This window comes from Peromyscus maniculatus, chromosome 11, assembly GCF_049852395.1.
Source record: "Peromyscus maniculatus bairdii isolate BWxNUB_F1_BW_parent chromosome 11, HU_Pman_BW_mat_3.1, whole genome shotgun sequence".
NCBI classification, from domain to species: domain Eukaryota; kingdom Metazoa; phylum Chordata; class Mammalia; order Rodentia; family Cricetidae; genus Peromyscus; species Peromyscus maniculatus.
Window position 1 is genome coordinate 83087319 of NC_134862.1, and position 16141 is coordinate 83103459.

At 37.4% G+C, this 16141-nt stretch overlaps 2 protein-coding genes across 2 annotated transcripts; both read left to right on the top strand.

The window, feature by feature from the left end:
• The first annotated feature begins 4296 nt into the window (after positions 1 to 4296).
• LOC102905540 (olfactory receptor 6K3-like) lies at positions 4297 to 5262 on the top strand. Its single transcript, XM_006993710.3, has one exon. It carries the CDS (start codon positions 4315 to 4317, stop codon positions 5260 to 5262), a length of 948 nt encoding a protein of 315 aa, XP_006993772.1. The 5' UTR covers positions 4297 to 4314.
• A 4685-nt stretch (positions 5263 to 9947) lies between these two features.
• On the top strand, positions 9948 to 15079 carry Or6k2 (olfactory receptor family 6 subfamily K member 2). Its single transcript, XM_006993709.3, has 2 exons — positions 9948 to 10136; positions 13175 to 15079. The coding sequence occupies exon 2, from the start codon at positions 13303 to 13305 to the stop codon at positions 14266 to 14268; it is 966 nt and encodes a 321-aa protein (XP_006993771.1). The 5' UTR covers positions 9948 to 10136; positions 13175 to 13302; the 3' UTR covers positions 14269 to 15079.
• Positions 15080 to 16141: the final 1062 nt, after the last annotated feature.

A 16141-nucleotide genomic window follows, 5' to 3' on the forward strand; every position in this document is an offset into this window, starting at 1 on the left:
CTTTAATCCCAGCACTCATGAGGCAGAGGCAGGCAGATCTCTGTGAGTTCGAGGCCAGCCTGGGCTACAAAGTGAGTTCCAGAAAGGCACCAAAGCTATACAGAGAAACCCTGTTTCAAAAAACAAAACAAAAAAAGCCAGAGAGAGAGACAGAGAAAGAGAGAGACAGAGAGAGAGAGAGAAGAGAAAACTTAAGTTAATGAGAGAAAATGTCTGAAAACTCATAGAAGCCAGAGGAAGAGCAAAATATTACATGAAGGAATAAGAAGTGTCTGGACAAAATAGTCCATGCTGGTACTCCCCAGCAGGAGGTTGAAGGAGGAGGATAGTTTATTCAAAGCCACCCTGAACTACATGGAATATTCAAGGACAACTTGGGTTGCATGGGATAGTGATGTTTCAGAAAATGCATACCAAATATGTTTTTGTAGGAATTCCACAAACCAAGAAGTAAGAAGAAAATAATTAAAAATTAACAAAAATATTCCTAAAATTTAAGAATATTCTGATCCTCAGATATATTCTGGTCCTAAGATTGTTTCATGCTGTATAAAACTATTAGAAATAAAATTCATTACAGCTGTAGACAGTTTTGAATCTTAGGAGAAATATAAGAAGTTATCCAGTAAAGTTAGTTTTCCCATGCAGTAGAGCCGAACAAATTCTAGGAAACAGAAAGCATATCTTCTTCCAGACCCTGACACTTCCAAAGAGAGGATAACACAATAAAAGCAGTTATTCTCAGTCAAAAACAATGAGAACTTGGGATTTTCACTGGCGCGTGGGCTGAGGACACCAGGGAATAGCATACTGATGTGGAGAAAAGCTCAGCTATGAGAGAGGCAGATGTTTCCACACATTTGTACCATGAGAAAAACCATGCCTCTTTCCCCACATTTTCTTTAATATTGAAACAAAATACCTAATAACACATTCATAATGAAATAGTCTGAGCAAAATATCCAATGATACATTAATAATGAAATGGTCTTATTTTCTTCTATGTAGCTGGCTGATCTTCCAGAGGACCTAAATTCAAACCTGAGCACCTACATGGAAGCTCACAACTATCTGTAATTCCTGTCCCAGTGAATCCAGTAAGTACCCTTCTCTGACTTGCATGGGCACAAGGCACACTCACATGGTACACAAACAGACACACAGGCCACCAGAAATTCTTTCCTAAATCATGTTTATGTTTACTCCTAAATTTTAATTAATTATAATTTCGTTTCTTCTCTTTGTTCCTTAATTTTGAAAGTAGTCCTGAAAGACAAATATGCTCTATTGTTTTCTTTCTATTGCTATCTACTTATGCCAATATTATATATGAAATGAATCTTCCTCCTGTATGATAAATTGCTACTATTTCCTTATAAAATAATCCTATTTTCTCCTTTTCAGCTCAGGACCATTCACCTGATCCTCTAATTCTTCTCCACCTTCCAGTTATTTTTACATGTTACTCATCCCACAACACATGAATAAACTTTACTGAATTTGCTTCTGAATGGCAAATTAGTCATTATATTAGAACAAATAATGTTTTATGATAATTATTCTTCGATGCAGAAAAAGCAATTCAATTTTGATGATAATTCAATGCAGCCATAATTTGTTGGTGCTGTTTCCTCTTTAAGAATGGGGGGTGGATGTAGAAGTAAACAAAATAAGTAGGAAGACACTATACAAGAGGAGAAATGGAGACTAACCATTGATGCATTTTGTGGTGAAAAATAAGAAATATGAAGAGTTAAGCAGATCCATTGGACAAACTTGACAGACTTTGTGCAGCCTTTGAGAAGACAAAATGTAATAGTTTTCATTTTCCTCTTTGAATTCTCATGATTTTCTACTTGGTAAATTTTTAAGGGGAAATCACTCTGTATTCTACTCATTTATTGATGACACTGTGAGAAAATCACCTTCAATACTGCCCCACTTACTCTTTCTAAAAAAATAACAATGACAACTTCCTTACATGGCATTTTTTTTGGCACAGCAGTTCCTACTACTGAATATAAATGTAGAATGACTTTTTCAATTATAGCAGTGGTAAGAAGGGGGGTGAAATGTTGAGCAGAATCTGTAAGAATCCCACTGGGCACTGACTGTCCCTGACCTGAGGATCTACGGAACAGAAGGCACAGAGGATGATCTTCTGTCAATTGACCCCAGGAGGGAAGTGTTTTCTTTCCATTATTGAGAGAATAGAACCTCAGTGGGGCTCACATTCCCTCCAGGATGTTTCCAAGGATGGTTATAAGAACTCTTTAGAGATGTTGGAAGAAGAGATACAGCGATACTCAGGGAGAGAAGAAAAAGCCCGACTTTATTTGACAGAGGTGAGTTTGGGGTTCCTGAGGTCAGGGGAGAGTATTCATTTCTTTTACTTGAAATGAGGCACTCGGTAACTGGATGCTGAGGGTTCAAGTAGGGAGAACTTTTAGAGGTGTGGAATTTGAAATTATGAGAAATTTCATCTTTGGAGCCGTAGGCTCTGTAGAATTACATGAGAAATAGCAGTCAGTTATGCGTCCTGTTCTCAGCTTCATGAATGTAAATGATGACACTTTCCCTTCCCACTTATTCACTTTACAGATCACTTCTGTTTTAATCGTGCTTTTAACTCCAATTCAAATGTTTCCATTAGAAAAGAAGTTAGTTCCAAGTGCCTAGAATCTATCCCAGGTAAACTGTGCCCTAATATAATCTACTGACACTAAAAAAAATATATCATGAACTGCAGTGACAGTATCAGAACTGTGATAGAGACTACCTGGAAAATGCATGTGTAAAAATAAACTAAGGAGTGTGTGTTTGTGTGTGTGTGTGTGTGTGTGTGTGTGTGTGTGTGTGTGTGTGTGTGTGTAAATATACAGAGGAGATGACAGTAGCAATATTCAGTAGCCTTCTCATGAGAGACAAGAGTTGAATTGAAACTAGAGGATAGATCGGAGTTGGCTGGGTAAATAAGTGTGAGCAAAGGGGCATCCTAGGAAGAAAGCTAAAAGTCACCAAAGCTCTAGAATATATCGTGGTGAAATTTGAAACTGCCACAGTGAAATATGAGAAAGTAAAGATGGAGAATATTATAGAGAACTGTCAAAAGCTTGAGATTTGGGATAATGGAAAACAATGGGAGAGTATTTTCTTCAACAGAAAATGTGTATTGATGAGATTTTAAGGATCAAGACTCGAGTGTTCCTGCAGACATACAGAATGAGTAATGAGCATGACTTTCAACACATGAAAGTACAAAACAATGATCTAAATAACAAATCATCTGGAAAACTTCCCTATAGGAAGATAGAACACACAGGGAGGATGGTTTAGTGAAAATCAATAACAAAATCCTTCCAAGAGTAGCAAGCTGCTATGCCTGATTCAAAAGTATAATCCTAAGGACTGAGGTTTCTATTGCTTTTACTATTATTATGGCTGGTATACATAAGGCAGAATGGTTTCTGAATAGCAAAAAGGAACAAAACTACCTGACAAATGATTGAAGAGGGAATACATTCTAAAGATGACTTAGCTAACATAATTCTCCCAGGTAGCTGGTCTATAAAGGAAATAAATATCATACATATCAATAATGGGTTCTTTCATAAATTAACTCATTTGACTAACACTTCTCAACAAAAGTAGTTTTCATGCCCAGTAGAACATATAAAACTCAGAGAAATTATGTAAGCTGCCCATTCTCCAGTTAAGAGTAAACAGAATGAAAATTCATTCAGGCTCCATATGTTTGACATGAATCCACTCTACTAACCATTATAATATGCTTACCCCAAAGCAAAATTAGAGATATAGGCAAGTTATTGTTTGTTTTGAATCTTAGAAATATCAAATTGCAAATGCCATCTAAAGAAAGTAACATTTACAAATTATGTATATGAATTATATATAATATGTGTGTGTGTGTACATGTTTGCATGTGTGTGCACCAATTGGGCACATGCACAGGTGGAAGATAAAGGTCAATGTTAGGTGTCTTCTTCCAACCTTCTTTTTTTAGATAAGTACTCCCACTGAACCAGAAGCTTAGGGATTTGGCTAGCTGGCTGGCTAGTAAGCTTCTGGGATCCTCCTGTGTTGACCTCCCAGCACTGGTAATATAAACATAGATATCCACAGCCAGCATTTTCACATGGATGCGGTGGACCTGAATTCAGGTCCTCATGCTTATGTGACAAACATAAGCCATCTCTCTCCCAGCCTCAATATTTACATTTGTACTGCTCTGACTTCCTTCCACATCAGTTGAGTATGGCCTTTCTCTTATTCACAGGTCACTCAGATGGGGATATGGAGAGTAGAAACCTATCAGCAGTGACTGTATTTGTCTTCACTGCTTTCCCGCAGCTCCAGGATGGTGGCCTCCTGTACTTTTTCCCTTTACTTTTCATCTACATCTTTATTGTGGCAGGAAACCTGATAATCTTCTTTGCTGTCAGACTGGACACCCGTCTTCACAATCCCATGTATAATTTCATAAGTATCTTCTCGTTTCTTGAGATGTGGTATACAACAGCTACCATCCCTAAGATGCTCTCCAATCTGATCAGTGAGCAAAAGACCATTTCCTTCATTGGCTGCCTCCTGCAGATGTACTTCTTCCATTCCCTTGGAAACACTGAAGGGACCCTTCTGACTGTCATGGCTATTGACAGGTATGTTGCTATCTGCAAGCCACTCCGCTACCCTAACATCATGACACCCCGGCTATGTGCTCAGCTCACTGCTGGTTCTTGTATATTTGGCTTCCTCATCCTTCTACCTGAGATTGTATGGATTTCTACTCTACCTTTTTGTGGTCCCAATCAAATCCACCAGATATTCTGTGATTTCACCCCTTTGTTGAAGTTAGCCTGTACAGATGCCTCGGTGATCCTGGTTCAAGATGTGATTCATGCCCTTGCTATTTTGGTAACAAGTCTGATTATTTCTCTTTCCTACATAAGAATTGTTGTTGTTATCCTGGGCATCTCTTCCACAGAGGGTCGTAAAAAGGCCTTTTCCACCTGTGCTGCGCACATCGCTGTCTTCCTGTTGTTTTTTGGCAGTGTGGCCCTTATGTATCTTCGATTTTCTGCCACTTATACACCATTCTGGGACAACACCATTGCTCTTACATTTTCTGTATTTGCTCCCTTTTTCAATCCTATCATATACAGCCTGAGAAATAAGGACATGAAAGATGCAATTAGCAAACTCTTTTGCTCTCAAAAGGTGTTCAATGAATCAAGTAGGTAATTTAAGCTTATTCCTTTTTAACCTAAATAAAATCATTTCCAAAAAAAAGAAAGAAAGAAAAGAAATAAAGATCCCAAAGAATGACTGTAATTTAAAAGATTTTATCAAACACTTTCAATGAGCTAATGGATGGACACATAAATTGTATCTTCTGAGAATTCACAGAGATTATTTCTCTTTCTTACATAACAATTTTTATCTTAATTTCCCCAACCACTGAAAAGTGTGTGTGTGTGTGTGTGTGTGTGTGTGTGTGTGTGTTCATTTTGTTCTTTAACTCCAGAATGGTTAGGTTATGGTTAGCTATGAAGAACATTCATAGGCATTACCTTTCTGACTCAACCTCTTGGCCATTGTTATCTACATCATTATCTTCACAATAACCTTAGAGTCATTATAGACTCATGCTGCACCAGAATGCATAGTAACTCTCTCTGTTGTTGAGTGATTAGTCCAAAACCCTTTAACAAGTCTCAGAGAAAGAAACTTCCTTGCGTCCAAACTATAGGCATTTTCCTTTTGTCTTTGTCTCCTTTCCATTAGTGTTCTAACTGTTTAAGACTCATGTATCTCTGTAATGTGATTATAACATTTCATCAGCCCAACATCAGAGGTAATATTTGGTATTGTGTCAGTCACTATAAAAAGAAACTGAATTTTTATAGAAAGTAAAATGAGTAAACTGAGATTGAATAAATACATGTATTTCATTTATCACTCTAAAATATTTTGCATCTTTTCCCTTGAAAGTGGCAAAATACATAATTTTGTAATATATTTAATATTACACATATATGACTTGATAGCTCATTTTTGTAAAACCTGGAATTTTATGCTAGGGTTTGTGTATTTGTACAGTGTTTATTATAGCTTAATTATGAGATATTATACTAATATGTTATAAATTTACTTGAACTTGAAATGTTATAGGTTTCTCCATCTTATAAATCCAGTAATAGTTATATTCTTGGACAAAATTCCTTTCCTAAAATGTTGCTTCAAGATAAATTTCAAGAAGTCGGTATATTACAGAAAAATGTGTGAAAATATTTACCATTATTGATAAAACATTGGCTACAAACAGTTGTATAACTGACACATGAATGTAAGACTGTCAGTATGGCTTGTAGAATGATATTTGATCTATAGTCTAAACCTGATCTCTATGTTTTGTGGAGTCTATTGATCATTGATGAGCTGAAGTTGTAATGTAACTAAAAGAGGATTCTGATTATGTTGAATCAAAGGTTTCAGTTCTACACATTCCTATAAGAATTATAAATTCATAACCGTGCAATGAATGGGCTTTCAGTGGGCTGTAAGTACCTTCCTGTCTCATAATTCTACATTGATATTTCTCCTACTTTGCTATTGAGGAGTTAATGCATAACCCTGTGATTCTACATATTGTTTCTTAGTTGGTCTTGCCCAGGGTAGTTGCTTTTCTCTCGGCCTTATATCTAGCCTGAGTTATTCTTCCTCTTTCCTTAGTTTCCTCTCTACTTTTTCTTCCTCCTCCTACTGTTTCTATTGTGGGGCCCTCTAGATATTATCATGTGTAAGGAAACTCTCACCAAGGAACAAAAGTGGCTTCAGTTCTAAGAGTGGACAGCTGGATCTTCTATCAAGTCTTTAAAGTTGAAAAGAAATGGCCTTCGGGATATTGAGAAGAAGCCAACCCAGATAAACCAAAGTGGATTCCCTACTGAAAAGCGTGGGTGGGGAGAAGGAGAATTGAAAAGAACAGAGCAAACAATCAAGAGGTGGAGAATGGGAAATCACAGGTGGTGCAGAACAGCAGCTCTGTGTGGATAGATGAGACCACTGTAAAAGTGGAATCTGAAGCAGGTCAGAGGAGGGGTCTGGTAGAGGGTGATAATGAAGACTGAGGAGATAACCACTTGGAGTTTATCAAAGATGATGAAAATGTGTCTGAGGAAGAAGAGAATGACAAAGACAATGCCGATCATGGGGAGACACTTAAGTACATATTGGGCTTTAGAAGTCTCATCTCATTATTTCTTTACCTAGACATTTGTCTAATATGAGAACATTACTAGAGCTTCCTTGTTATCTTCTGCACATTCTTAATATTTCTCTTTTTATCTTTCCTGTGTTTAATCATTCATATGACCCCAGACCTGGCTCCTCTTTCATTTTTATTCTATTATATGTTTATTAATACTTATAATTGTATTTATAACCAATATTTATTAACATATTAATTTTTATTCTGTCTATTTTTGTTAATTTTTATTCTGCAATTTTTGGTTTTAGTTTAGACACCTCTTTGGTTTTCATTTTGATGCATTTTTATGATAATAATGTAGCATACTTATTGATTTAAAATCAGCCATAGTTGCTTCCCTGCATGCAAAGGAAATCTCATTTAGTTGTAGCAGCTTAGAGCAACTTTTAGTTAGAGCAATGTGTGCTATCTCCCATGAATAAGTACCCTGTGGGACTTTTCAACACAAATGCAGCAATGTACTTGTGTGAATGGGACTTAGTCTGTGAAACATGCCCTTTAGAAAAATAGTGTAATAATCATTATATTTTTTATTATAAAGGATACTGTTGATATCTTCATTAGTCACCTGATTCTTTGAGCCTTTTTTCTCAAAATAAAAAAAAAATCCCTTATTAAAGCAGTAATCTGGAAGCAGAAAGGTGTCTATATATTTCATTAATCTTATAATATTTGAAAACCTAAAAGAATGGTGTATGCGTGGTGTGTTACAACTTATAAATGCTAAATATTTCAATTGATGAATTTTTCAATAAGTTTAAAATGCAAGTAATAAATTTCCTAGATGTGGTGATATACTGTGTACCCTAATAAAGCTTGCCTGAGGATCAGAGGACAGAACTAGCCACTAGATTAGACATAGAGGTCAGGCAGTAGTGGCACACACCTTTAATCCTAGCACTCCAGAGGCAGAGATAAGTCTGGATCTCTGGGAGTTCAAGGCAACCCTGGACTACAAGAGATTGACTAAGTCTAGGAGAGAAACAGAGCCAGATAGTAGTGGCACACACCTTTAATCCCAGCACTTGAGAGCTCACGTCTTTGCTTGGGAAGCACACATGCCTTGAATCCCAGGAAGTAATATGGCAGGGCACAGAAAGGTATATAAGGCATGAAGAGACAGGAACTACAGGCTCTTTTTGTCTGGGCCTTTCAGAGGCTTTCAGGATTGGCTGAGAAGTTGGCAGGGAGAAATTGGCCGTGGCTTGCTCTGCTTCTCTGATCTTTCAGCTTTTACCCCAATATCTGGCTCATGGTTTTCTATTAATAAGACTGTTTAAGATTTGAACAATACCTAGATATGTCATTATATATGAATGGGAGACCACCAATATTTAAGTATATATTTAGTCATCATATAATACAATGTTATTCATTTTTAACAAAATCTTTCTTGAAGTTAATAGACTGTTTGTTTTATAGAGTCTCAGAAAACCAGATGCAATACCCAAAATATTCTAGTGTTAAATTTAAATTTTACTTTGAGAATAACGTTTTAAGATGGGGAGGGTTCCAGCAGATACTGTTGACTCACCTGCTTTATCAAACAATGGTAATGGAATCTGATGTTTTCAGTTTCATTATTTTTGCCCATTTTTCTTAAGGGGTCTTATCACTGAAATGTAATCAGGAATATCCTGGAGCTTTGGGGGTAACTATTTCTGTTTCCTAGTCACATTTTCTTTGAATGGGTAAACATTCAAGAAATGATTTAGAGATAAATTTTCTTAAAATAAACGTCTAAGGGAATCATCTGTTTCCTTAAGAGTCAAGTAAACTCAAATATAAAAGAGGCTAAATTATGGGCTTACAATTAGGAAGCAGTTTTAATACAATATTAACATTAATTTGAAGTAATCAATCTGAATACATGAATTTTAGAAAAAAATTTCTAGCCCTCACTTCTTATATGATATACTACTCAAAGAAAAAAAATGTCATTTGTTTCCCTAAAATTCACACATAGGTTTCCGTTTTTTTCCAAACAGGAATGAGGGTTTTTTGAAGAAGAGCTTCAAGGGGAGAACAAATTCAACTGATTGTGGGAAAGTTGAGGCTATGATTTAAATAGTCTTATAAAGTCATCATATGACACTATTAATTTGCCTGTCATTTGTCTCTATTGAGAAGTCCCGACTTCAATGCACAAAGGATAAAAAGCAAAAGAAGATCAACACTATTGTCCAAAATTTCAATAAGCAATAGTAGGTGGAATATTCAAATGGTCACTCGATTTTTCTAAACTAAGCTGACTGGCCTGGGAAAAAGCAGAAGTCAGCCCAGCCTCCCCTCCCTCCATTGTTCCACAGATCTCCCCTCCTTTCCTGTACCAACATCAGTCAAATCTGAGTCTTAGATCTTCTTCATTTTGGTTCATTAAAACATCAGCCCATTAGGAGAGGCACAGAAAAGAGGGCAAAAAATAAATAAAAGAAGAGTATGTTGATTCTCATGTCAGGAATTCCCAAGCCCATTTGAAGTGAGCTGGAGATCCCTGGACCTGAGATTCTGCTAATTATTAGCCTGAGCTGGTTTTCCTAATTGAAGACATAATAGGGATGATTGTTTTTCTACTAATCTTGAATCATTTATGTTCGATTCCCAAGAGAGTCAATCATTTTCCTCATATTTAAGAAACAAAAAAGGGGGGAGAAAGGGGAGAGAATCCATGAAGAGAACCAGATCTATTGTACCACTGACTGATGAAAGAAATTTGAGTTTAGATAGAGGACTCAGGGTGGAAGTTAGTTCTCCATTGGTAGTTAGGAATCTCACTCACATCAAGGGAGCCAAGATAGAGTCTTCCTTCATGTTTATTCTGACTTTGGACCTCAACAGCCACAAGGTCAGTGGATTAACTATTTGGAGGGGTGATGGGAGAAATATATAGGGAAAAAAAAAGAACCACCCACAATAGTAACGGACAATGCCACCAGGTCTGTAGATACTGTGAGTAGTTTTGGGGATGGCTTTTGGGATGGGATGAGAGAGTACTCTAGGCTGAGCCAGTACAACATATAAAGGTTTGAATGAGTAGATTTCTCTACACAAAGGACTACTTTAAATTTAACATAGACAGGCACTGAGATTGATTTCTGAAATGTTTCAGGAATGTTTCCACAATTTTATGTGTTTTCCAGTTAGGTTTTGGGAAGTTAATATCACTGACAATTGTACTAGAATCATCACGACTGAAATTTGGAAAAGGATAGCAGAATTCAATAGGGTTCAGGTTTTCCTCATGCTTTCTGTGGCTTAATAGCATGAATTCAGAGATTACAGAGAAGTCTGGGTCTACTTAGAAGTTACTTTCTTGAGCAAATGTGTGATTCACATTTTAAAACCATGTTCTGAGAGCCACAGTTAGAAGATGTGCTGGTTGTAGTTGAGAACATCAAGACTTATATTTTTAAAAAAATCAAAAAAACTTGAAAAATATTTTAAATAATGACCATGTATAAGTATGTATATACATATGCTATCTATGTATATACATACATATTATATGTATATATATAAACACAGATAACAGAATAGGCCACATTCTCTTACTGTATACATACACATATATCACAAGTAATATAGAAGTGTAAAAGCTATAAGACATACTTGGTTAGAAAATGAAGCAGATACTGAAAGGAAATAAGAACACGATATTTCTGGAAAATGTGACTCCTCTTCCAGATGTTTAGAAACTAGAAAATATAAGTTCTCTTAACTAAATGTGTAAGTAGTAAGTTCCTATAGCAATGGGAGATAAAGCAACTTTTATTTATACAGAAAATAAGAACTAATTTCAGTACAGAGTTAAAGGAAAATGATACAGTTGTATTCAAACAAGAGAAGTTTGATGGGACTGAATCACATAATCAAGAGTTCATAGATAGTGAAAATAAGAGAGATTTTTAGTACGATAAAAAAAATTGAACATAACTTGACAATTGATGTGACTTGGAAGCTAGTGGAAAGATAGTCATAAAATAAGTATGGCTGGCATATATAGGAACAAAAACAAGAAAGTTATCGAGGAACCTTGTTGAATGCTGATGTTAAGGTCATGCACCAGCTCGTAAGGGTGTATCTTTAAAAAATAAATTTGACTTTCCACTAGTCTGAGAATTAGAAGCTAAACTCAAGGTTTTGACACAGTTGTTTTCTTCAGAGGCCTGTCTGCTTGGTTGAAAAATGCCCATCTTTCCCGGAGTCTTCCTTAGATTTTTTTCTTACAGAAACACCAGTCAGTAGGATCAATCCTAGTTGCCTTATTCCAACTCACTTACTCCCTTAGATGCTGTATGTGAAAATGCAGACACCTCTGCAGTCCTAAGGGTTAGAAACTCAACACATGGTTTTCAAGAGGGATGGTCTCATAACACAATAGGCAGCGTTAAAAACTGGGTGAACGTTCAGCTTCTGAGAGGGGCGTCAACGCGGGACCCAGAGAGTGATTCAGAACACAGATGTATAAAGTACTGTTCATTAGAAAGAACAAAGAATTAGAATGGAAATTGGGAATCTCAAATAAATGAAATGTTGAAATAAAATGACTCTGCTGTGTGGAATGCAACAGAAATGAGAAGAATGAAATAAGAACAGAATATTGTTATCCATATCCTTGGGAAATGAAAATGGAATATCTAGGAGGCCGACCTGAGTAGGGCAGTCTCAACAGGCAGACGACTGCTGGGCACTGTGCATCTGGCCTTCATGGGTAGTGAATATGGGAAGGTGAAGGTAAATAATTTATTTGAAAAGATTGGGACAATTAGACAGCATTACCCAAGGCATTAGGAAACAACCTTTATATAAAGAAAAAACAATCTAAATAGAGATGCATTGTCCTCCCAGTGAACATATTTGATACTAAAATTTGATAGAAAATTAAATCAGTAAAGAAAGTGGAACAAATCATTGTGAGAGGAGAGTAAGTTACCAGAACGATGCCCTGTACTACGTTGTATTCTAATTAGAGTCCATCAGACTCTACATCTCTCCCTTCCCACTGCGACCCACAAAATTATAAGGGCAAGCCTACCCATGCAGCGTAATGTATTCAGTTTTCACAAACTGTGTCATTTTGTCAGACTCCTGGTACAAAACACTGTCAAGTCTCTCTTAAATAAGATGAAAAGGTGATGGGAGGAAGAAGAGCAGTACATCCTTTAAAGAAGAAACAGTAGCAGGAAAACACCATCATAGCTTATCCTCTGAATCATTTTAAGTATATACATATGAGGAGATGATGAGCTAATTGGAAGAAAGGGCAGAAGATGGGTAGAAATCCCCAGGGACGGCTGATTATTATCCCTTCGACACCTGTTTGTTTTCTAACAAGAGACAAAAAGAGTGTGGATCCAGGTGGCAAGCGAGGTGAGGAGGGGCAGGACTCAGAGGAGTAGGGGGAGGGAAAACTATAATCACAATATACTATATGAAAAAAATCTATTTTTGATAAAAGAAAAAAAACATTTCAGATCACGTGCCAAGAATCAGATGAACTTAGTTGAAAGAAAAAAAAAATATGTTGGGGAATCGGTGAGGTTGGAATTCAGGAATGAGCATCATTTTCATTCTGATTTTTTCAAGTTCTCCTCCAGATGTCTGAACATGACAGTTTTAAAATATGGTTTACTGACCGGTGGGTCAACATTGCCTGCAAATCCTCAGGCTCTATCTCAGACCTCCTGAATAAAACTTTCAGTAAAAGGGCACTGGGAATCTGAGTTTTGACAGCCCATTCACTGATTCTGAACCATGCCAGGACTTGAGAATTTCTAGGTCTAAATCTGGGTTGTGGTTTCTATTTTTTCCCTTATGACAAGTTTAGTTGAGAGCCAGTGTGGAATGCATATGATTTCATTATTTATTTCTCTTCATCTACAGCCACAGTGCAGGTGTCTTCTGAAAGGCTGGCTCCTGGTAAGTGTGTTTTCCCTTGGAACTATAATAGACACTTTCTGAAAAGCCTGAGTGCACTAGGAATTGCTGACCCTCACACGTCACAGGTGGAGATGGAGTTCTCCAATTGGACCACTGCTCAGGAGTTCATTTTCTCTGCTTTCCCTTGCTCCTGGGGTGATTCTGTCATCTGCTTCATCCCACTGCTCTTCATCTATGCATTCATTATTGTTGGAAACCTGGTTATCATCACAGTGGTCCAACGGAATGCGCACCTCCACACACCCATGTACTTCTTTATCAGTGCCCTTTCCTTCCTGGAGATTTGGTACACCACCGCCACTATCCCAAAGATGCTCTCTAGCCTGCTTAGTGAACGAAGGAGTATTACCTTGAACGGCTGTGTCCTGCAGATGTATTTCTTCCATTCCACAGGCATCAGTGAGGTTTGTCTCTTGACAGCCATGGCCTTTGATCGCTACCTGGCCATCTGCAGCCCTCTCCATTACCCCACCATCATGACTCCCAGGCTATGTGCCCAGCTGACCCTAGGCTGCTGTGCCTGTGGCTTTCTCACGCCCCTCCCTGAGATTGCCTGGATCTCTACACTGCCTTTCTGTGGTTCTAATCGCCTTGAGCACATATTCTGCGACTTCCTCCCTGTGCTGCGCCTGGCCTGCACGGATACCCACACCATCGTCATGATTCAGGTGGTGGATATTGTCCATGCTGTTGAGATCATTACAGCAGTGATCCTCATTTTCATGTCCTATGTTGGCATCGTGGCTGTGATTCTGCGCATCCGTTCAGCTGAAGGCCGCCGCAAAGCATTTTCCACGTGTGTCTCCCACCTTACGGTCTTTTTGCTCTTCTTTGGTAGTGTGGCTCTCATGTATCTTCGCTTCTCTGCCACCTACTCCTTGTTCTGGGACACTGCCATTGCTCTGGCCTTTGCTGTCCTCTCTCCCTTCTTCAATCCCATTATCTATAGCCTGAGGAACAAAGAGATAAAGGAAGCCATAAAAAAGCACATTGGTCAAGCGAGCATCTTAATTCATACGAGCAGGAACCTCACATAACATCTCTTCTTTGGGAGGGCACATTGGTTCTCTTTCATGCTCACCTCTTAGGAATCTTTTCATCAGCCTTTGACTGAAACTTGTTTCATAAATCTCCCTGATACACGAAATTTACAAATAACTAAATTGGACTTTTTACTTCTTTTCTTATGTGTTCATGTGTATGTGTATTTGTATAGGAATGCATGTGTTCCTGCATGGCAAGGCGAGAAGTAGACATTAGATGTTTTCTTCAATTTTTTTCTCCACCTTAATTTTTGAGACAGGGGCCCTCATTGAAGCAAAAGCTTACCCGTTGGTTGAATTCGCTAGCCAGCAAGCCTAAGGGTCATTGCCCGCACATGCCAGTTGCTGGACCCTGCTTTTGTTTAATGGCAAGCATTTGACCACCTGATCCATCCCCCCAGCCCCTAAATTTGATAGCCTCTTTTTAATCTTGCCCAATCCAACATATTTTTGGTTATAGCTTCATCATTTGAACATTATACCACTCAAGTTACATACAGTAACTTAATTTTGCTGAAGTTATCTTGATAGGACTTTAATGTGAACATAACCTAAACAGTTATTCTGAGATTTGGATTGAACCTTAGTTGGTAGAGTGCTGATGTAACAAGCATGAGGCCCCAAGGTCAATCCTCAATATAGATCAACAACATACAAGACAACAAGGCTGGTGTGGTGGTGGTGCACACCTTTGATCCCAGAGTTTGGAAGGCAGAGGCAGGCACATTTCTGTGTGTTTGAGGCAAGCAGCCTGTCTTCTTAGAGAATTCCAGGACAGCTGGGGCTACATAGAGAAATCCTGTCCAAAAAAAAAAAAAAAAAAGAAAGAAAGAAGAAAAGAAAAAGAAAAAGAAAAAAGAAAAGAAATTGCTTTCTGGGAATATATTAAGTGTAGATTCTTCATAAGACTAAGTGCCATTGTGTGTAGAATTGAGGAACAACCCTAATCTATAATTTCAAGTATTTGAATTTAAATTAAGCTAACTTACACACAAAATTATCAGTTTTTCATAATAAATTAAAATTTAATCTCTTTTCAGTGTACTCTTGTGTGTCATGAAAATTAAGCAATGTGTGTAATAAATCTCTATTAAACTAATAATCCAGTGTCATCACACTAAATTCTGATTGCTGTAACTAACAAGCCAACATGCTGAACAGAAATCCATTTTCAAGGCCCTTATTCCCTTGGCTTTCAGGATCCCATACTCTCGAAGGCAGTGTTAAGGACTTCCTTTGTTGACATCTTGTCATGCATGTTTCATAAGGAGTAATTTTCTCCAGGACCTGTGCTTCAGTTTGGATGGGATAAGGCTCATTACTCTGCATACACTGACAAAATTTTACCCCTCCTCCTTCCACCAATGTGAACGCTGCAGCAGTCATCCTATTTTCCTTGTTTCTGTATCATAATCTTTCACCTTCACTCCTGAAATCTGTAGAAAGACAGAAGAAACAAAGAAGGTCTGACATCTAAACTTCCAATACCATTTAATGCTGAGCCTGACTGAGGAAACGGAGGAAAATGAGAAAAGTTTTATGTTGTGGGTAGAAGTTAAAGTAAGACTACACTTGAGGATGCTTTCTTTTTGGTGTGAGAGAAAAATGACAAAGAGATTCAGGCAAAACTGTTGGATCATGTGATTATTTTTCTTTCTGAGAATGTGTGACCTCACTTAACAAACACCATTCCCTTGTGTTTCTTGTAATATCATTATTAAAAGTGATATTTATGACTAACTGCTATATGAAAAAATTATTCCATTTCCTTTTCTGACCACTACACTTTTAGATTTTGTATTACATAATTATTTTCTAGACACAGCCAATGCTTTTAGAAATGAATATAGCTAATTTATTCCTCCAT